Genomic DNA, 23,116 nt, shown 5'->3' with positions numbered 1-23,116 from the left:
ATGAGGCTTGAGCAGCACATAGGGTGAGGAGGTAAAAATGAACGTATTACGCAGGCGCCAGGGAGCACTGATGACGTCTTACTACTCCGCCCGGGAAGTTTCTTCTCGTTGTATTTGGCTTAGAAGCCGGTGATAGGATTACAGCAGTAGAATGGTTGGCGGGTTTGTGGTGAATACTAGTTAAGCTGTTTTAGCTTTCCGGGGACAAGGAACCTTCCCTGCTGGCAGCGCCGCACAGGAGAGAAGAAGAGGCCAAATGAGAAGGAGAGACGTGGACTTCAGCTGCCCCCCATACGGCTGGTGGGTGACTGTCACAAACAGCGTGCGAATGGCTTGGCTAGCCCACAGTACAGAACTACACTATTTGCTTGTGTGGGCATGGTAGCAGTGTCACGCCATGCACCAGAGTGGCTTTCTTTACGTTAGAGTACATGCTGTAAAGCACTTCCATCACTGAGCTTTGCGAGTGTTGCTTACTGGCATCAATTTCAAGCACTCCTATAGGTAATGAGCATGTTGCCTGCCTTGTGGGAGCTTGCACTGTACTGAGCAAGAGTATCCTGTACCCTGAAGTTAAATAGAATTGTTCAGGAAGTTATCAGAACTTCTAAATGTCTTTTATTGTGCCTCATAGATCAATGTGCTGATCTTGGCCCTGTTTGCAATGCTTTTACTTTAAACAGATCAAGCTGGCTGGCACTGGAAAAATATTTCAGGGCTTGCATTTTCATGCCCTAAAACTCTTGTCAAGTACACTGAATGGGAGCTGTCTGTTTAGTTGCATAGTACAGCTGGGGACAGTACACTACATGTAGTAGTGTAGAAAGTAAAATACAATATATTGCTTGAGCTTTTCAATTGTGAGGTAATGGCATCTAATGTTAAGCAATAACAGACACGGGGGGTTTCTTTTTCATGATGATAAGCTGTAGAAAGATAATTATTTTTCCTTTAAAACACAGTGGTTATCAGTCTTACTGTAGTGCAGAACACACTCATTCTAGATGCTTTGAATGCAAAGAAAGCCTGTGTCTAGGCAGCAAATAAGTTTATATGCATATTTTATTTGTTTTCTCCTTCTGGCACAGCTTACAGTTCTGTTGGCAGTTGTGATAACATATTTTAAAACTCTCCCAGTTGCTTGCTGTTGACTTAAACAGGATCTGTTATGAGAACCCCATCATTATTGTATTCCACAAAAGGCAACCTGCAGCAATTCCCATTGTTTATATTGCTGATCCTTTCTTTAGTTTTGCCACGTGGGAACTATGTGTTTTAACTTCCTATTTGTAGGAGGGGCACAAAAAATGACTACTACAAATGTTTTCTTTACATTTTTCATTACAGCGATGGCATCACAGAAGAGAAAGTCACCTCCGGTGAGATCTTCTGCAAAACGCCAGAAGCTTGATAAAGACCATGAACACCATTCTGTAACCACAAAAAAGACAAATGGCAAGTCAAAAACGTCTACAGCTAATCATACTTCGGCTAAAAAGAAAAGTGTACTGAAACCCCAAGTGAAAGCAAATACTCCTGCAAAAAAAGCCATCAAGAAGCCACCTTCAAGGCTGTCTCCACAGAAAGTTTTGCAAAAAAAAATAAATGAGAGAAAATCAGCCAAAGCTAATACAGCTAAAAGTGTGCCTGTAAAACGGTCAGTATTGAAAACAACCAAAGAAGCACCGACTTCAAGCAGAATTACCCAGGTGTCACGTAGTTCAGGTCAAGCTTCTACAGCATCAAAAAGGGGTAAAGCAGAAAATAAGAGAGCAAATATGCAAAATTCAAAAAATACATCTAAGGTTGGAAAAAACCTAGTTAAGAACACTTCTTTAGCTAGGCTGAAAGTATCTGCATCTGGGAAAAATGAGAAAAGCAAAACAGGCACTAAAAGAAGCTCTAGACTCTTGGAACTGAAACAAGGAAAAGCGCAGAGCAAAGAAACACCAAAAAATGCAAAGAAAAATCTAAGTATTAGGTGTACTAAAACAGAACCCTTAAAGGGCAGACCCACCTCTGTGAAAAAAACCCCAGCACAAAATAAAGGAAATATTGAGCTTCGGGGCAAAGCTGACAGAAAATCTATCCAAAAGATTTCTGCAAGTAAAGAATCTGCTGTAATTGGTAAGAAGAAAGCACACATTTGCACAATCACTCATGCACAGCCAAAGGAAAGCTCCAGCAAAAAACATGGTAAGCAGTTGCAAGTAACTATAACATCATCCCAAGCAAAGAAATCAAATAGCAGGCAATCTAAGAGAACCCCACGGCTTTCAAGTTTGTCGCCTGCAAATAGGAAAACACAGAGGGGAAAGACACAGGAATGCCAAGGGCAAGGTATAAAAACTGCTGTTAAAAGCAGGACATTAAGGACCAGAGTAAAAGGACCAAATGAGGGAACAAAACTGAAGGCAATTCAAAATGAAGGAATAAAAAACATGGGCACTAATAATGGTAAAGCGATAGAACTGGCTTCCTTCAAGTCTAATACAGATGTAACTGAAAATGAGGTGGATGCATGCTGTCTTTCTTCTGGTGTATCTCTTTCTAAAGAGCCTTTAGAGAAAGCAGAACCCACAAAATGGAAAACATCCAGTACAGATACCCCAGCAAAGAAAAAAACACCCTGTGCTAAGGCTTCACCTAAAAAGGTCACAGTAGAGAGACGGAAAACTGTTTCAGGTACTGCTAAAAATAAACCAACCCCTTCACTTCCAGATGTCCCTAAAGCTAAGAGGATAAGTATTCTTGATATATGTAATGAAATAGCAGGGGAAATTGAGTCTGATACAGTGGAAGTAAAAAAAGACGTGCCAAGTTCTCAAGATATGCAACAGAAAGACCATCTAATTGAGGAGAACAAAGAGAGCGCACAACCTGAAGCCATACATCTCTGCCATGGCGAAGAGAAAAACAAGAGTCATTCCAAACGATTCTTTTCAAGTAGAACAGCTGTAAGGCTCAAATGTAAGTTAGACAGGAAAACCAGTCCAGCACTGAAGAACTCAAAATGGAACAAAATCAAACTAAATAAAGCAAATAACTTATCTCGAATGAATATACCAAGGAATCGTGCTATTCTTCCCAATCTGGATGTGATAAAGGCAAGGTCAAAACTTTCCCAGACTGGCCAGTTGGCTGCTAGCACCTTAGATAAGACTTTGGATAAAAAATTACCTGTGGAAATGAATACAGTGTCTTATTTACCTGATTCTAAAAAAACGAAGCCTGCAGCTATACAGAAGAACAAACAGGAAAAGACTGAAAATGGTGTGTTGGACAAGCACATAAATCATGATCTTGAAATAACATTTGATGAGGTAAATATATATTAGTGTATGCACTGCTTTATTTTTTAATTGTATACATAGAATTCTGTAGTACCAAGTGCATTTGTGATTTTTTCAGCAAACTAGATGATATGTGTTATCCCCATTTCCCCACAGAATTTCGATCCATTCTTTGACTTGACAGTTTTAGAATCATTTTTGTTTGTTTTAAGCCATCCCTTAGTGGATTTAGGGTCATCATCATGTTGCAAGGTCCACTTTTTTTAACTGTGCTACTTTAATTTTCTTCTCACATTATCCACTAGCTCCCTCTGATACAATGCAGCATGGATTCTGTGATTGTGAGCTGCCCAGACCCTGATGCAGCAAATCAGTCCCAAACCATAACATTTCCAGCTCCATGCCTTCCACCTGGTATAAGGTCCTGGTGAAATGCTGTTTTCTGGCACTGTGGCCAAATAACTCTATCTTTGCCTCATCTTTCCAGAACACATTGTTTCAGAAGTCATGGTCTTTGCCTAGGTATTCATGGGCAAACTTTAGGGGCTGATTTACTAATCCACGAATGGTCCAAAGGTGTCCGAATGCGTTTTTTTCGTAATGATCGGTATTTTGTGATTTTTTTTTGTAAATTGTCGCGACTTTTTCGTAGCGTTACGACTTTCGTAGCGGTACGAAAGTTTCGGATTCATTCAAGCTTCAGTATCGTGACTTTTCTTGGGCCAGGTTGGAGCTGCAGAGTGCCATTGAGTCCTATGGGAGACTTTCCTTGGGCCGGGTTGGAGCTGCAGAGTGCCATTGAGCCCTATGGGAGACTTTCCTTGGGCCGGGTTGGAGCTGCAGAGTGCCATTGAGCCCTATGGGAGACTTTCCTTGGGCCAGGTTGGAGCTGCAGAGTGCCATTGAGCCCTATGGGAGACTTTCCTTGGGCCAGGTTGGAGCTGCAGAGTGCCATTGAGCCCTATGGGAGACTTTTCTTGGGCCAGGTTGGAGCTGCAGAGTGCCATTGAGTCCTATGGGAGGCTTCCAAAATCATGCAAAGTCTTAAAGTTTTGCCCGCCGTTTACGAGTGCTCAATACGACAATGTACGAGCAAATCGTAACGGCTACGAAAAAGTTGCGACTTTTCGCGCAAATCGTAACGGCTACGAAAAAGTTGCGACAATTTACGATAAAGTTGTAACGGCGACGAAAAAGTCGCAAAAATACGAAAAAGTCGCAAAATGTTCGTTTCCAATCCGAATTTTTTCCATTCGAATTCGTGGATTAGTAAATCAGCCCCTTAGTCTTGCACTGATGTTCATTTTGTACAGCAAAAGTTTTTACTAGCATTCCTCCCATGTAGATCTAATGTGTTCAGGCTGTTTCTAATGGTGGACATATGCAATTTGACTTCAGTAGTTATGAGAGCTACCCGAAATGAAATTCTAACCATTTTAGAGACATGTTTTGGGATCTTCTGTTCTGTTCACAGATTGAACTGTTCTTACTAGTAGGAATAATTATACAAACATTTAGATCAGCACAAATTCCCTTTAATACTGAATGGCTAGAATTTTGTTCTTGTTTGTGCAGAAATTAATGAAGCTGGAGCATATTTGTGGCCATGTTTGCTGCACAGCAAATGTAACTGAATAATTATTGCACACTGTGCAGTTTATATCAGATGACTGCTATACAAAGGGATTCACACCCAAATAGTTGAGGTGGCATGTGCAAGCATAATTATATTTGGTGGAAGGTTTGTGGCCACAGGATGGTCACTGCAGTTCCGGAAAAGCCTAGGCCTGTGCAGCAAATCTTGACTTACATTTGTCACACTTTAGCCATGTTTATTATGAATTTCTTCTTGAATGGAATAGCAGTTTGATCAAGATCATATACAGAGAAGTCACTGTTTTTCAAACTTCTGATTGCATCCAACTGCAGTTTGACATAATGTTGTATAAAACCAATGGACATAGTGTTTCTGGGAGGAACCATACTGGGTCATGTATGTCTAACAAGCACAGTTTGTCAGTCGATTAGGAAACAGTTCAGTTTTTCTTATGATGTGACTTGGTCTGTGGGGCTACAATTTTGTAATTTTTGCTTTTTGGCTCCAAACAAATACTAAAACCATTACAAGGTTACTTATAAATGCAAAATCTAAAATAGATACATTTTATTCTTCAGCATCATAGCAGTTAATAAAAAAAATCTCTATCCCATTAAACTAAATGAAACCGCAGTTAGAGAGGGGGCCCTCCTATAGAATGTAAATGTATACCACCATAATCAGTTGATGTAATGTTATACTGTACTTAAAGGAGAAGGAAAGGCAGAATTTGATATTAACATATTTGAAAAGGGCATCAGCCCCTATCTTGAACCGCTAACCTTAGAAAGTTAGCCGCTGCTTGTAGATCGGCGCACCAGCCCTCAGAAGATTCGCCTGTGTTCCTTCTTTGGCGCTGACATTTTCAAACTCCACAATGTCACTTCCCCCTTCGCCTGCTCCTACTGCGCATGTGCCGATTCGTGACCCTGTGACGTAACGCTGACTGGCGCGCTCGTCTGTCAAGGAGCCATATTTGCACTCCTTTGGCCAGCGTGTAAGTAGATATATACAGAGCGTTCTGCGGGTTTATATTCCCGGCAATGCCTAGTGATCACACTGTTTTTTAATTAAGAGTATCAATTTATGTAATACTACCACATGCCTACAATAAACAAATAACAAAGCCGGGTTAAGTACTCAGATTAAATGATATTTTTAATAAATAATTTTCATTATGTTTGATGCTGGTTTTAGTGGGATGGCTGGTGGATGTGGGACTGTGGCTGTGGGATGGCTGGGGATGTGGGACTGTGGCTGTGGGATGGCTGGGGATGAGGGACTGTGGCATGGCGTGGGATAGTGGGACTGTGGCTGTGGGATGGCTGGGGATGTGGGACTGTGGCTGTGGGATGGTTGGGGATGTGGGACTGTGGCTGTGGGATAGTGGGACTGTGGCATGGCGTGTGATAGTGGGACTGTGGCTGTGGGATGGCTGGGGATGAGGGACTGTGGCTGTGGGATGGCTGGGGATGTGGGACTGTGGCTGTGGGATAGTGGGACCTGTGGCTGTCGGATGGCTGGGGATGAGGGACTGTGGCTGTGGGATGGCTGGGGATGTGGGACTGTGGCTGTGGGATAGTGGGACTGTGGCTGTGGGATGGCTGTTATAGTAGGGAGAGATGGTGCCTATAGTAGCAGTGGGATAATAGCCTCTGGGAAGGGACTGGGGCTGTGGGATAGCAGGTATAGTAGGGAGAGATGGTGCCTAGTTGAAAATCCTACACTAATGTGACTGAAATTTTGCTGCAAATATTAGCATGTGCTGTTAGTGTGCAAATAGTATTTAGCTTGCTCCCACTCCTTGACTCACAGCCAGATCTCTGACGACTCCAGTAGGCAGCACTTGTATCTCTGTATATTCCCACACAGCACCTTGCTAAAAGCCTGCATGCATTTAGACCTCAAATATGTTGGAAGGAACTTAAAGGAGGGCCCTCCATTCCCAACTGCCACCATTTGTCACAAACGTGACTTTCTCAAGAGGTGGCTTGCTTTTTATTACTTATATTCCTATGCATGCCTCTTCTATTCATATTCCATATCTCATTCAAACCACTGTAAATATTAACCCTAGCAACCGGATGAAATACTAAACTGGAGAACTGAGTATCAGTTAAAACAATTGCAAATTGTCTCAAATTAACAATGTCTCCTTTTCTAGGGTTTCAGGTTGCATTTAGATTCTAGTCCAGAAAGTTCTCCATTGAAGAAGCCTCCAACGAAACCACCTCAGTTACAATCTGAGCAACAGAATCCAGATGTGATTGCATCTAAAGGTGAGCAGTGCCAGTTTTTCACATATATTTGGCCAGTGTAGCCTGCTGTTTGAAACTTGAATTAGGCTAATGCCAGACGAGGCATAGGGCGGATATTTTCGGCAAGCAGAAAAACGCTTGCTGAAAATTCCGCCCTACGCCTCCTACATTTGCCTGCACCCAAATGAATAAGATACGCACGGGTGCAGGCACTATGTAGCCGATATACGCATAAAAACGCGAGACTTTGCATCTCACGTTTTCATGTGTATATCGGCTACATGTGCCTGCACCCGAGCATATCTCATTCATTCGGGTGCAGGCACATGTAGGAGGCGTAGGGCGGAATTTTCAGCAACCGCTTTTTCGCTTGCCGAAAATATCCACCCTACCTACGCCTCGTCTGGCATTAGCCTAACTGACCAAGGACAGATTTGTTGATAACTTGAAATTGCCAGCCTCTTTATCTGATTAGATGCCTTCCTTAAGCCAACTATACCCTGTAGTTTGGTCTTTTTTTTTTTTAACTGTATGATCACGAGAGAGAGGTATAGGATCCATTATACGGAAACTCCATTATCTAGAAAGCTCCGATAGTGTGTGTTAGTGTGCACACCCCCTGAACTAATACTTGGTTAAAGCACCTTTTGATTTTATTACAGCACTCCGTATTTGGGTAATAGTTTGCCACATCAGGACTTTACAATTTGTCCCGATCTGTCAAATTACGAGGGCATTGCCTAGGAACAGCTTTTGGATTAAGGTCTGGGCTCTGGCTGGGCGATCTCAAAACATTGATCTTCCTTCGGTGAAGCCATTGTTTTATTGGTATAGGGGTATGTTTTGGGTTGTTGTCATACTGAAAGGTGAAGTTCTTTTTTATCTTCAGCTTCCTAACAAATGCTTGAAGGTTTTGTAACAATAGAGTGATACTTGGAGCTATTCATGATTCCATCCACTGACTAAAGCACCAGCTGGTGAAAAGCAGCCCCAAAGCATGATGCTGCCCTCACTGCTTCACTGTGGGTTTTGTGTTCTTGTGATGACATTGTTATTTTTCCACCAAACGTACCTTTTGGAATTATGTCCAAATAGTTCAACCTTGGTCTTATCAGACCATAACACATTTTCCCACATGGTTGTGGAAGACTGGGTATTTTTTTGCTGGCTTGGATATTTTTCTTTGTGGGAAAAGGCTTTCGTCTTGCTACCCTCCCCATCAAGACATATGAAGAATATGATTGATTTTTGTCACATGTAAGGAACAACCAGTGCTTGCCAAGATGTTAGGCACCCCCAAGTGACTTAAATCGCTTACCTTTTACCCCGGGCTTGGTGCAGCTTTTAAGAGAGCACAGCACCAGCCCGGGGTATCAGCAAGCACTTCCTTCTTCCGCATTGGGGCGCTGCGCATGCGCATTAGAGTGAAAAGCCGAACTTTAACAAGAAAGTCAGCTTTTCACTTTAATGCACATGCGCCAACCCAGGGAATTCGCCGCAGAAGAAACGCGAAAGAAGGAAGTGCTCGCTACAGGTACCCCAGGCTGGTGCGGTTTTCCCCTAACAGGGGCACCAGCCCGGGCTAAAAGGTAAGTGATTTAAATCACTTGGGGGAGCCTAACATTTTGGTACCCCCAAGCGACTTAGCCTTTCCTTCTCCTTTAATGTTGCTGTAGGGCCTCTTGGTGGCCTCCCTGACCAGTTTTCTCCTTGTCTTATCAATCTTGGAGGGATGTCTTGATCTTGGTTCTGTTGAGCCATATTTTCTCGCTTGTTGATGACTGTTTTCAAAATGCTCCATGGAATGTTTAGTGATTTGGATACTTTTATTTGTACCCCTGCCCTGATTGAAACCTTTCCATGATGAGATTTCTACATCATCCTACAGAAACAGCCAAACTTTATCTTAGCTCAATCAGAGCCACTTTAATTGATGTCAGGTGTATACTGTTTTGAAAATTTCTGATACCAAAAGTCATATCAGGGTTTATTAAATAGGTACTTGGGTTCTGAAGTCATGAGTCAGAACTACAGAACAAAGACAGCGCTGGGTTTTTATAGACTTTGTGACATGGTAGCATACAACATAGAAAACATAAAAGCATAGGCATGACTAGTTTACCAGTGTACGCGCATAGAGATATCTGTTCACAGCACAGAAGACAAAGAGCTGCTCTATAGCCAAACAGGTGGTTCTCTCTTCAAGGCCATGGTAATAATAACCAAGGCTAGCTTTAGAACAGAATCCATCTGAGGGGGGGAGGGAGGGGGGAATTTGGTTATCATTGGGCTGTGGAGATCTACTTAGGAATGCAGGCTGATCAGTGAAGGGGTGCACAAATCTGCATGTTAACCCTTGCTGTATCGATTTACTCATAACAATACTAATGCCAAATGCCAAATCAAACGTTCCTGAACAGTGTCATCCTGGCACTATCAGTGTTTGCCATATTTACTAATGTTTTACTGTGGCAAGCTGTTGGAGGTTATTAGGTACATTTTGTGTAAGAGTGCAATGGTGTTTAATATGCCTCATGTCTATAGCCCCAAGGAGCCCTTGGCTAGGAATCTCCTCAAGGCATTTGCTTGTTATCTAATAGTTACATAGTTACATAGTTACTTAGGGTTGAAAAAAGACCATTGTCCATCAAGTTCAACCCATCCAAGTAAACCCAGCACACCCAACCCACACCTACCAATCTATACACTCACATACATAAACTATAAATACAACCACTAGTACTAACTGTAGATATTAGTATCACAATAGCCTTGGATATTCTGATTGATCAAGAACTCATCCAGGCCCCTCTTAAAGGCATTAACAGAATCTGCCATTACCACATCACTAGGAAGGGCATTCCATAACCTCACTGCCCTCACCGTGAAAAACCACCTACGCTGCTTCAAATGGAAGCTCCTTTCCTCTAATCTAAAGGGGTGACCTCTGGTGCATTGATTGTTTTTATGGGAAAAATGAACATCCCCCAACTGCCTATAATCCCCTCTAATGTACTTGTACAGAGAAATCATGTCCCCTCGCAAGCGCCTCTTTTCCAGAGAAAACAACCCCAACCTCGACAGTCTAACCTCATAGCTTAAATCTTCCATCCCCTTAACCAGTTTAGTTGCAGTCTCTGCACTCTCTCCAGCTCATTAATATCCTTCTTAAGGACTGGAGCCCAAAACTGCACTGCATACTCAAGGTGAGGCCTTACCAGGGACCTATAAAGGGGCAAAATTATGTTCTCATCCCTTGAGTCAATGCCCTTTTTTATACAAGACAGCACTTTATTTGCTTTAGTAGCCACAGAATGACACTGCCTGGCATTAGACAACTTGTTATCAACAAAAACCCCTAGATCCTTCTCCATTAAGGAAACCCCCAAATGTTATCATCTATGGGGCAAGCAACATATACTGTGTGTACACAATAGATTTCAGTTGTAGTTACTGTCTAGTGTCTTTAGCATTTTGTGTTTCTCTGGTTAAATTTGAGCTACCTGTTTCCTGTGTGCAGTAAAGATCTGCCTTTTTAAGAGTGCAAATTCAGTGGAAGTTTGAGTGCAATTTGCTGTGTTTTTTTTTTATCCACATTAAAGTGTTTTTCCACAATTGGGAAGAAAATGTTCACTATCAGGATGTTGTTTATTATGCCATTCGGCATCTACACACATTTCTTCTGGAGTAAGGTTGTTGCATAGATTGACTCTGGCCACTGTGAGATTCCTGGAGATACTGCTGCCTACTGGGGGTTGTAGTAGCTAAAGAGTCTCCCTGCATCTGTAGGTTGTAGGCACATGATTTTCGTAATAAACGTGTTTCTAAAGCAACTATGCTGTGCATTTAATGACTTACACACAAGCACCTTTATTGAATGCTGTTTATTGTGCAACAAGGGCAGATATTTTGCGAGACACTTACCACTTACTGCATAATGTTGTCTTTATAATGAAGCATATATGTGTCCTCATATGCTTTGTATTTATTTTTATTTTTTTACTTTGGCCAGAGAGGAGAAATGTAATTATACCCTAAACACAAAATTTGCTAAATACTAAATTGTGTTTTTTTTTTTTTTTTTTTTTTACACTCCTATTTTAGCCTGTGCTTCCAAGCAGCTGTTTAATAGCTCACTAACAGACCAGATGGCACCATCTGATGAGGGGAGGTAAGTGCCAAATGATGTGTTATAACTTTAAACACCAATTACTGAATGTACTGGACATGAACATTTGCAGAAGAGTCTCATCGTTTATACTGTTTCACTGCCGAGGCAATTGATACAGTGAGGAAACGGCTGAAACAAGACACCACCCTCAGCAGCAGAACAAAGCTGACCCCAGAACAAGTTTGTTCCTTACTGGACCTATGTCTCAATACCACTTACTTCAAGCACAAGGAAGTTTTCTATAGACAAAAACATGGCTGTGCCATGGGTTCGCCTGTGTCTCCAATTGTAGCGAACCTTTACATGGAAGAAGTGGAAAAGAAAGCCCTGGACACCTTCAAGGGAACAACAACAAGTCATTGGTTCAGATATGTGGATGACACCTGGGTCAAAATTAAAGAACGCGAGGTTCCAGCCTTCACCAAACACATAAACTCGGTGGACAAAAACATCACGTTCACAAGGGAAGATGTGAAAGACCGCAAACTGGCTTTTTTGGACTGTGCTATAGTTATCAAAGAGGGGAGGGACCTGGATATTGAAGTATACAGGAAACCCACCCACACAGACCAGTACTTGCTGTTTGATTCCCACCACCCTTTGGAACATAAACTGGGTGTAATTAGGACTCTACATCATCGGGCTGAAACTGTGGCATCCAATGCAGAGGCTAAGGAGAAAGAATATACCATCTAAAAGGAGCTCTGAAAACTTGTGGGTACCCAGACTGGGCCTTCATCAAAACCAAATCAAAGACCAACAGAAAGACCAGACCTACAAACAGAAGGGAGGAACACAGCAGGCGAAACAACATAGTCATCCCATATGTTGCTGGAACATCGGAAAAACTTTTCAACAAACATCGCATTCCTGTTTTTTTCAAACCCAGCAACACCCCGAGACAAAAGCTGGTGCACCCGAAAGACCCAACACCCAAGCACATGAAAAGTAATGTGGTCTATGCTGTCCAGTGTAGTGAAGAGTGCTCAGACTTATACATTGGGGAGACAAAACAACCTCTCTGTAAGAGAATGGCCCAACATAGGCGGGCAAACTCCTCAGGACAAGACTCAGCGGTCTATCTACATCTCAAAGAAAAAGGTCACTCTTTTGAGGACAGTAACGTGCATATTTTGGACCGAGAGGACAGATGGTTTGAAAGAGGTGTGAAAGAGGCCATTTATGCCAACCTGGAAAAACCATCCCTGAACAGAGGAGGGGGCCTGAGAACACCGCTTGTCACCAACATACAATGGCGCGTTGACATCCTTACCCCGGCAGTTTCACAACAGTTCACACTTCCAGTCATGTACTTTGAAGGATGAACACCTTCATCAATGAGAATCTTGGTACCATTGTGATTGGATCATACCTTCTTACACCTATCAGTTTCAGCTAACACCTAACTGAACAAGTTCAATGGAACCATTGTGATTGGATGTCTGTGACTCTACTACCATCAAGAGTTTAAATACCGGGGAATTCCCTACCAGTCAATTGAACTGAAGAAGCCACTCGGATGAGTGGTGAAACGTTTTCAAGAAAAACTCAGAAAAGTCCAGTTGTTTTAGACTTAATTCTACTAGATACTGTATATCATGACCTGGATGAATGAGAATCTTAATAGACATTTGCAGAAGAGTCTCATCGTTTATACTGTTTCAGAGAGCTTACCAAAAGCTTTGGGCTTTAAATTATTGGGTGCTTATGCAGCTTGTTTGAATTGTTTAAATTAAACAAATATTTTATATTACTTGTTATTTGCTTAGGGCCTTGATTGCTAAGAAGTAAAAAAACAAACTTCTTCATACTGCTTTGCAGAGCAAAGCAATCCTAAGACTAATATCTGGAGGCTGAAGCTTCTATCTAATAGTGCACTATGTACTCTTGCCATAAGAATCAGCACATTGCAGGTTCTGCAGGTTCTCATTAGATCTACAAAAACAAGCAGGGTTTAACTTGCAGATGCTGTTTAAATACAATATCCAGATTACATTAACAGAATTATATATGTGCCAGTGATCCCTTTTTATAGTTTATAGAAACATTGCAATGGTATGTACATTGATGTACATGATTACACACTCTGACTTCTGATATGCCACGTTAAAAGCATGTCAGCTCTTGAAATCAGAATTCAGCACAACTGCGCATTTCTTCTGCAGGAATAGACTGACAAGCCGTGTATCATCTGCAAAATCTACTTCCTCAGAAGCAAATATTCAGAAAGAAGTGAAGAAGCTGAAAGAAGCAGAGAAAGATGGCAACAAACAAGCAATTATAGTAAGTGCTACATTACTGTGCAAATTGCATATTGGGGCACGTCATTGTTATTGTAAACCTCTCATCAGAATTAAATGTGTTTTATTCTTTTATCTATGTTTTGTATTCTATGTATATATCCTTGTATATGTTTAGCACCCACAGGAGTACATTATTATCCTTTATTATCCCTTCTTTGTCTTCTCCATATGAAATGTATTCATAATTTAAAACTGACTCTCTGGGAGTTACAGAGAAAGAATTATGGGTATTATGCCCCTTCCCCCCCAGTGAATAAACTGACCCAAATTTTTATTCTGCTGTGCATGGGAGAGTCTAAATCTGTGCTTGGGATGTTTGGGACGGTAATTTTTTTTCAAGTATTTTTTTTTAGGGGGGACAATACAGTTGACACAGAAACATTGGCGTTTAGCACAGTATTAGTAGGCTGTCAGGGAATTATAACAGCTGAGGAAGGTACAGGCCATTATCAATAGCATTATACAAATAGGTACGCATTATTGAAAATAGAGTCCATATCAGCAGTTAATGAGTCAGAACAAGGGTAGGTGGGTATCCTCAACTATCCTTGGGTTTCCATCCAGCCCCAGGGTTCATACCTTTTCAAATTTTACAGGACAATCTCAATCTCATAAGTCTAATAGAGGGGACATATGTGCTGATAAGGGTAACCAATTGTTTTATGGGGCTCTGGTTCCCATCTTTTTTAAGACAACCAATTTGTTGGCATAGAATAAGACAAGTCTGATTAAAGATCTTGTTTTATTTAGGGAGATAATCTTGTTCTTCTTCTTCAGTGCCAGTGGACATACTTCTGGTGTGTACACATTTGGGAAGTCTAGATTTTGCACTAATTGGAAGTGACATGGGCTTGTTCTAGGAAAAGAAATTGGGCTCTGAATGCGTGGCATAACTGAAGGAAACAAAAGAATTACAGATCTTGTTTGTGTTACTTTGCTTTGAGCTGAGTAAAGTTTGAAAATTTCCCATCCATCAGTAATTAAAGTTTTGGAGGTTGAGTAGGTGGGGGAGGTTAGAATTCTTCCACAGCAGAAGGAAAGGAGCCTGGAAAAAGATAAGATGGCCACACAGTGCTACTTTTTCCCCCAGGTTGATGCATTTTATTCCTGAAAGAAATATTGGCACCCCTTGCGAATTATACTTTGCTTGTCCTTTAAAGAACGAAAATTGTCTTGCTACATCAAAAACACAAGCCTATAAAATATGCCAATTAATTTTACTGTATGTTATTTAAAACACTATTACAGTTGGTAAGTCTAAGAATGGTTAATAAAGAAATGTTAACTTTGAATAAATATTGCTTTTTATCAGTTTTTTTTTTTTTTTTTTACAATTAGGATGCAGGTCAGAAACGTTTTGGAGCTATATCCTGTAATGTTTGTGGAATGCTATATACAGCATCAAATCCTGAGGATGAAGCTCAACATCTGCTCTTTCATAACCAGTTTATCAGTGCTGTGAAATATGTGGTATGTTCATTCTTTCGGGCATCTTAATTTCTGCTCATTCTTCTTCTAAAATGAAAATGTTTAACTGGGTGCAAATATTTGTAAGATAGGCCAGGCCATATAAGGTACACAAATTTGAATGTATTGAAATATTTTTCAGTGCAGGTGTTACTGCAGGGACAACATGATTTGTGCATTAATTTGTGTGCTCCTTAAGGACTAAAGCTTCTAAATAATTTTTATTTTCCTTAATCAAAGGGCTGGAAGAAAGAAAGGATTGTTGCAGAATTCCCTGATGGTAGGGTAATCATGGTATTGCCAGATGACCCTAAATATGCACTGAAAAAGGTAAATAAAGGATTATGTATCTCAACCATGCATTTTGTGTAAGGACGCGAATATACAGTGCTACAAGCTCTATCCTCTAATCCACACATGGGTGTTCTTTACAGTTTGTAGTGCAGATTACCAAACCAGTTAAACTACAGTACAGTGCTCAAGTCTTCATTGTCAGTATTGCATTGGGCCATTGAGGAACATTCCTCTGCACATACAGTAATTATGTATAGGGTTAACATATTGTACGCAGAATATGTTTAGGAAAATTCTGTTTTTCTTTTTTTTTTAGGTTGATGAGATTAGAGAAATGGTTGATAATGACCTGGGTTTCCAGCAGGTTCCTCTTAGGCTCCATTCCAGAACCAAGACTCTTCTGTTTATTAGCAATGATAAAAAAGTTGTTGGGTGTTTAATAGCAGAACATATACAGTGGGTAAGTATTCCAGTTAAAAAAAAAACAAAAAACTAGTAGAGTTCTAGCAACACCATTTAGTGCCACTGTTTCATGTTCATTTGTTGTTCTGTTTAGTTGGATGACCATTATGCACCTTCACTTTTAAATAAGAGCCATACTCTGTTGTATTAGTATGATGGCTGGGACTGAGCCATTGTAGGACATTGACTTTTTCTTCTTGAGTCGTTACAGTGTTACTGTTGCCTTGTGTTTAAGATCTTTGGCCTGCGGAAAGATTGTTTTTGTTTAGTAAAGCGTATGGCCAAGTTTGCACTTAGTGGATCATCTGCGTTCTCTGCCTGCGTACAAAACAATCCTTGGCCTAACAGGTTCTCTTTTAGTATTTGTCCCTTAAAGGAGAACTACACCCCCTCACATATAATAGTCCCCTTAACTGGCCTGCATCAACCCCCCTCACCACTAACTTTAAGAAGTGGCCCTATAGAAAAACCCAACTCAAAAGAGCAGAACAGCAGCATACCTGGGTGCCATCTTCCCTTCAATAGAATATGCTTTGGGTCTCACTGCCGACACGGACCCTGCTTGAGCATGCGCAGTTGAAGCTGATTTCCGGCTAGCCCCAACTGCGCATGCTCAAGCAGGGTTCATATCAGAGCTGGGATTGCAAGGCTAACTTCCTGATATTAAGTCCCCTGAAAAAGGTCAGAAGCCTTGTCTAAGCTGGACTGCTTCTGTTCTGTATTCTTTCCAGGGCTACAGAGTGATTGATGATTTAAGTCCCGAGGGTACATCGGAGAAAGAGAAAGCAATTTCTGAGAGAGTGAAGGCATGGTGCTGCTCAACATCTCCGGAACCAGCAATCTGTGGTGTGAGTCGCATTTGGGTCTTTTCGATGATGCGCCGAAAGAAAATTGCATCCAGAATGCTTGAGTGTTTAAGGTAGCCTTTAAAAATGTTTTTTTTTCCAGAAAAAGCAAACAATAAATGAATGTATGTGCAAATATAGTATCTTTTTAAACATATACCTTTAAAGTGCAGCACACCTGCGTGTTTAGTAAGGCAAATGCATGTTCAGCACAAGCCCTATTTATGGATGAGCAAGGGGGTATACTGCCCCTATACCGATGTATGGTTAGCCAATACATTTATTCACTTTAGAAAGACCAGGTCAAGGGTGGTAAAAAAAGAATTCAATTGTTTCCATAGTAACTTAATTTTGCCATTGTGTTTTGGTAACAAAAACTGGCACATGGAAATGGGGCTCTAGGTGTATTCATTTCCTACAGCTTTTATTCTATTGTGCTGCTTTCATTGTGATTTTAATATAAAGGTATTTATTATGGGTCAAAACTGTTTTTTAGCCTATTTAATAGATCTAAACATTAATAGCAGTGTACAAAGCCTTTCCTATTCTACTTCAGAGCTGTTGTTCCATCCTACATATGTACACACCTGAATGAAGTGCTATATATACAGCCTGCTGCTAAACACATCAGTTTTATTGATGCATATCAGGCTCATGTCTGAAATACCATTTACACTGAGGAGCCGGTCATTGTGATAGTTTGCTTAATCACAAGGAACTTGTCTGCATTAATTTGAGACAAGGATGAAATTCCCGCTCCTATGCTAAAGCTTCACAGCAGTAGGTCGCCCCCTAGTGGGGAAGGAGAGTAATATTTGAAACTCAGAAAATCGCAACACCCATTCATCTTTTTTGTGCAGTTAAAGGAAACCATACCCTGATATAAAGAACCAACACACGCTCAACCAATTCAGGTTGAATTTATTTAGCAAATAATAAAAACACATAGCATCCAGCTCCAGATATATAGTAGATGGTGAAAGCATAAAATGTCATATAATACTTATAAAAAGAAAGCAAAGTACAACATTTCCAACATTGGTATACCTGCATAGTATATAGGCAAAGATATTACAATGGACATATGCTACAATTCACTATGTGTACCAGCATCTTTATTGGGTGTATCTTCCCCAGGGGGCCTAGTGGTAACAAGGTCCACGTCCAGACTTTCATTTGTAGCTAATCTAGCATCGGGTTCAGGGTTACATAGTTAATTGTAGGTAATGCTATAATAACACCTAAATATGTCAGTTGTGAAACAACTTTAAAAGGAAAGGTAGCAAGGTTCTCATTTAAACTGAAGGGAGCCAATAGCAATGTATCCCCCTTGTCTTCCGTGTATAGCAAGGTATCATCAGCATACATTTGGATCCGCTCTTTGAGGGGTCCAATCTTAAAACCAGTTATCCCTGGATGATATTGTATATGCTGGGTAAAGGCTCCATGGCCAGTGCAAATGGAATTGGCAAAAGGGGGCAACCCTGTCTGGTGCCCTTCACCAGTATAGAAGGTGTGGTTAGTTTATCATTGACTCTAATGAAGGTGTTTGGGGATTTTTACAATAATTTTACCATTTTAATAAATTTATGGCCAATCCCAAACTTTTCCAGCACTAGCCAGAGATAGGGCCATTTATCAGTGTTTCCTAAAGCATGATTGCACCCGTTGGCTGTTTTCTAACATAGTCTAATACCAGTTTCCTCTTGGCCTAGTCTTTAAGACCACATACGTTCCATGTGAGGATTGACAGTGGTTTAGCCATTGTACATATAGGTCCATGTAAGCTGCCATGTTATGCTATGTATATTTAACTGTGTATACCTTGTGATTATACTACGTGAAATACCACCCCTATCAACAACCCCCCCTCTCAAACCATACGCATAGTGGAAAACATACCTGCCCTTTCTGCTCAACTCCAACTTGAGCAGAATTCAACCCTGAAACAAGCTTAAAGAGCACTTAGGGGGGAATTCACAAAAGTGCTGATTTTGAGACAAAATAAAAGTGGAGATAGATTTGTCGGATTTTCCACCTAATTCACAAACCTCTATCTCCACTTTTGTGAATTTGTCTTTTAAACAGACAGTTTTCAGATTTTGTGATTTTACCAACATTTTTTTTATGAATTTGCCATTAGCTCTTCGTAAATCTGTCGGTGCCATCAAACCCAGTCCCACATCTACATGAGCCTTGAAATAAGGATTTTGCCAGCAGGATTTTGCATTTCATATGCCATTTGTCATTTCATTTTGGGGGTATTTCCTGAAAGGTAATTTTAGTTTCATTCAGGACAAGCTGGGCTTTCAAATGGTTTCTATATTTCTGTGTAATTCCACTTCTGTAACTAGATTTAAGGGTCTAAATACTGTCTTCTCTAGCCCTTACTCATTACTGGGCAGCAGCAATCCGGCCCCCACACCAACATGCCCGGTGAATAGAGGTCCAACAGGACTAGGGCCCACTGTGTTTTTATCCAACAGGGTCAGTCCAACCTTGTACCCCAATATGAGTGCCAGTGTGCATGTGCTGTTTGCTGATTACCAAGATGGCTGCTGGGAACAGAAAGAACACAGCTAAAGGTGGGGGCCAATGCTGTCAGGCAGCTCTGTAGTTCTGGACATGCTATGGGGGCACAAATAAGTTGGGGCAAATGTCAGTGAAGTGATTAAAGAGGGGGCACTGCTGCTAAAACTAAAAATTTGCTTGGGAGGCTTTACTTTTCCTTTAAATAAAAATGTATACAAAATATTCACTCATAATATTTTGCGTCATTCATTAAGCATAACATTGCAAATGTGAGGTAAAAACATCTTATATGTATATATATATTTTTTTAATCACTGTTTTACTTGTTTATAAAATGAGGCTTTTTGCACCTATTGTTCTAGGGTTAGCCAGAAACTTGTCCCCCTAACAATAGGCTGCTAATCCCCATTAATATGTTAGTGATCCCCCAATGGGGCCCCTACCCGAGGTGTGAGGAGATTGGGTGAAACTAAACAAAACAAAAGAACTTAGATCTGGTCTGACAGAGTTACACTGAGCTGTACTCCATTTTGAAAATGTCTGAAAAAATGTCGTTTAAATGACAAATTCACAAGTGTGTCTGTATGCTGTCTTTCTTTCACTAAAAACGGTAAAGTGGCGGTTGAGTCGAAATTTAGGTGGATTTCTGTTTGTGAATCTGGAGAAAGTGTTTTCCACCAGAAGTGTTGTAGAGGGAGGCCAGTCTGAGTAGGCAGGTATTTTAACTACTGCTATTAAGCCTGAAGTAGGCTAAAAATGGCTAACCCTGCTGCTCTGGGACTTGAGAAGGACAAAGTTTGTTTTTCAACCACAAAAATTAAGAAGACTATGTAGGAGCTGTGGCATAGACATCATACTAATCCTGAAACAGGATGGAACATGTGAAGTAGTGACTGCAGGTCGACACGGGTTATACCATGCAGGCTGCAGCTGTAAATTAGTTACTGTACAATTTCCATGTTCGGTGGTCTGGTGATGCTGCTTGTGAATTTCCAGGGAGAAATCTGGATAGGGCGTTATTTTAGTATTTTTATAGGTTCGTTGGCATTTAGCGTAGGCCATTGCCAGCAAGAAATCTCTGTCTTTGGCATTATGCAAGCTGGCAATCAATCAGCTCTAGGCGGGGCACCTGGGATCAGGGCTCTCATTGGAATTCGGTGGGCCTTTTCTATAGTAAAAGAAGCAAAAGGTTTTGATACCTGGAATGTGTCTCTTATCCATTTTTCCACAAAGGCCTCTGGTTTTGAGCCCTCTACTCATTACAGAAAGCCCACTAGTTGGATGTTGTTGCTACGTAAGTGGTTTTACAAATCATCTGCTTTAGATTGCCGTTGTCTGATTGCTTGTTGGAGATAATGTTGCAAAGGCTTGAAAAGGTTCTCTAGTTTATTGACACAATGTTCTACCTCTACAGTGGAAAATTGCACTTTCAACTACTCCATTTTGGCTGGGATAAATGTAGTACAAATGTTCCTAGTGATCTTAATTTAAACCATCAAATAGGGTTCCATGTCTTTGGCTGGGCTGCTGGGAGGGGGGGGAGGTGTGGGAGTGGGTGCGCATTGGCGCCATTTTGATTAGGCCATTCTTCTCTCACATATTTCGCAAGTTCAATTGCCGCCACCGCTGCTTTCCTTTTCACGGTATTCAGACCCATTTTGTTACTATGGTGTAAGGGAGTCCAGACAGGAGTACAGAGGTCCGTGTTGGTGCAGAATAAATGCCCCTCAGCTTATAATAGAGACCCAAACAGCGGAGCCCCAAAGGAAGGCATCCAATCACATCAGGAAGGTAGCTATACCCCCATACTTTGTCGTATTTTCTCACCAATAATGAGAATGAGGTTCTCTCTTTATAGAGAAAAATGTGCCAAGATTTTACTTTCAGCTGTACCCATTGCTCAGCTGCCTATCTTCCTACCTCCCTGTTGGTTTGGATGGCAGTCTCTAGCAGAGCTCATTGCTGCATTCTCCTGCCTTGTAGAACCAGTTTAATTAAAGTTTCCAGTGGGGGCACATGAAACTTATTTTGGGGGCAACTATTTGCCTCCCAGGTTGGATTGGATGGATCATCACATATATTTGATAATGGTCATTAATTGTGCATTTCATCTCTAGAATTAGAGATCGATGAGTAATGATGTCTTTTATCTTTCTGCAGGAATAACTTTATCTACGGCTCCTTTCTGAATAAAGATGAAATTGCATTCTCAGATCCGACTCCTGATGGCAAACTCTTTGCAACTCGCTATTGTGGCACCAGTCAGTTCCTTGTGTACAACTTTGTCAGTGGGCACAGTTGAATGTGCCAAAGAGGAGGCCACCTAACTACCCATCTGCATCCGTTTCCATGTATCCTAACAATGAACTCAGGATACGAGCAGCTACGTTGCTGTTCGGTTTTCATAAAAACTGGGAAAAAAAGACTCTGGGGAAAAAGCTTAAATTTTTTAAAGCAGATATTTTGTTATCTTTTTTCAAAAGATGCCGGTTGAAGTATTTTCTATATAGTATTCTAGTCATGTTTACATGCAACAATTGATTTTGTTCATAGTGGACTAAACTATATTGTACAGACGGAAGACATTGTGATGAGTGTGAACTGAAGGCTCCTGGGTAGGTGTATACAAGTACAGCTGTTTTATGTATAGATTTTAATTTATTTAGGGCTATGCACTCATCTTGCACCACATTCCCTGCCTGGAAATTGGCTTGCCCATAATGCTTTGCAGTAACAAAATGTCAGTTTGTGTCACATTCTTAGTGATTTGGAGATTGTGTTCTATTTTTTGGTGGTTACATTTTGGTGGTTCCGATTATGAGCCAGTAGAACCAGTGGACTAATAGTATGGTCCCTTTGGGTCCTTACATACTGAGACTGAATAAGTGAGTACAAGTGCAAACAGTATTGGAGATTGAGATTTTCTCGTATTTCATCCAGAAATTCATATTTTCAATTCTTCAGTATTACAGATTTAACGGCAATGGATCTGCCAGTAAATCTGTAATCACCTGTTTCACGCTTGGCCTGAACCCAAATTCTGCTCGCTGGTTAGCCCCGCATTGTCTCATTCCTCTCTCCCCTACCCAGCATCACCCAGGCAGGCTCTTGCGCTTTTATAAACATCACTAAAAATGTTTATTTTTAACGAGTTCTGTTCTAATAGAGAAAAGGACAAATTCTGGTCAAGGTTGTGTGTGACCTGGTAGTTTCATATTCACTGGCTTTTAGATGTGTGCTCTGTATATACCTTCCCAGGCCTTCCGAATGATACTTGTCTGCTTTTAGTCACTCTTTTTAAAGGGTTTATACTGTATGTTGATTAACTGCTGTGGCCTTTCTGTAAATGTGTAGAATATGAATTTAAAAAAAAAAATGCAAATCTTTCTTTTAATTAAAGTTTTCAGTGGTTTAAAAGGCATGAGAATTTTTGTAAGGAAACCAACAATATACATGGGGATGTCATGCTTCCTCCATCAAGATTAAAATGGAGAGAAATCCCACCTAGATAATATGGGGAAGGGGAAAAAACATTCCCAATTTGCCTCAGAAAGGATTGTTTCCTATCCAAACCGGTTGTTCTGATAGTATTAATATCTCTGGGCTTGTATGGCCTCCCTTGCTACAAACACAGCCACTGCTTCTTTCAAACTGTCTGTGTGTCTGCCAGTACTGCACTCCTCTGGTCCCTCTCCCCTGGTTAAAATTAAGAATAAATGTCAGAGAGATATTCCTGCATTAGATAGAGATGTGGTCTAACGGCCTCAAATTGGCCCCAGACTTATTTCCAAGAGAGACAGATGCGTTACCCACAGCTACTGTACTGCACTAAGGAGCCCATCCTAAGGCACTGTGAATCACTTGATCCTTCTCTCATACAATTGTGGCAAAAGG

The 23,116-nt window shown here is 40.9% G+C and overlaps 1 protein-coding gene across 2 annotated transcripts; it reads left to right on the top strand.

The window, feature by feature from the left end:
* Window positions 1-47: 47 nt before the first annotated feature.
* esco1 (establishment of sister chromatid cohesion N-acetyltransferase 1) lies at window positions 48-22,639 on the top strand. 2 transcript variants are annotated; one of them, XM_002934125.5, is made up of 10 exons: window positions 48-300; window positions 1,348-3,323; window positions 7,055-7,169; window positions 11,253-11,319; window positions 13,485-13,602; window positions 14,961-15,092; window positions 15,330-15,419; window positions 15,700-15,843; window positions 16,577-16,764; window positions 21,383-22,639. In XM_002934125.5, the coding sequence occupies exons 2-10, from the start codon at window positions 1,350-1,352 to the stop codon at window positions 21,522-21,524; spliced, it is 2,970 nt and encodes a 989-aa protein (XP_002934171.2). In that variant the 5' UTR covers window positions 48-300; window positions 1,348-1,349; the 3' UTR covers window positions 21,525-22,639. The 2 variants fall into 2 exon arrangements, with proteins under 2 accessions (XP_002934171.2, XP_031759600.1); XM_031903740.1 differs by lacking the exon at window positions 48-300 and adding an exon at window positions 347-504.
* The last annotated feature ends 477 nt before the right edge of the window (window positions 22,640-23,116 follow it).

The sequence above is a fragment of the Xenopus tropicalis genome, chromosome 6, assembly GCF_000004195.4.
Source record: "Xenopus tropicalis strain Nigerian chromosome 6, UCB_Xtro_10.0, whole genome shotgun sequence".
In the NCBI taxonomy this organism is placed as follows: Eukaryota; Metazoa; Chordata; class Amphibia; order Anura; family Pipidae; genus Xenopus; species Xenopus tropicalis.
This window is presented reverse-complemented; position numbering and strand designations above follow the sequence as displayed.

Coding starts and splice junctions, on each gene's coding strand:
- esco1 (XM_002934125.5), top strand. CDS start 1,350: ATGGCATCACAGAAGAGAAAGTCACCTCCGGTGAGATCTTCTGCAAAA. Junction 7,170..11,252: donor AGATGTGATTGCATCTAAAG/GTGAGCAGTGCC, acceptor CTCCTATTTTAG/CCTGTGCTTCCAAGCAGCTG. Junction 15,844..16,576: donor TAGCAGAACATATACAGTGG/GTAAGTATTCCA, acceptor TATTCTTTCCAG/GGCTACAGAGTGATTGATGA.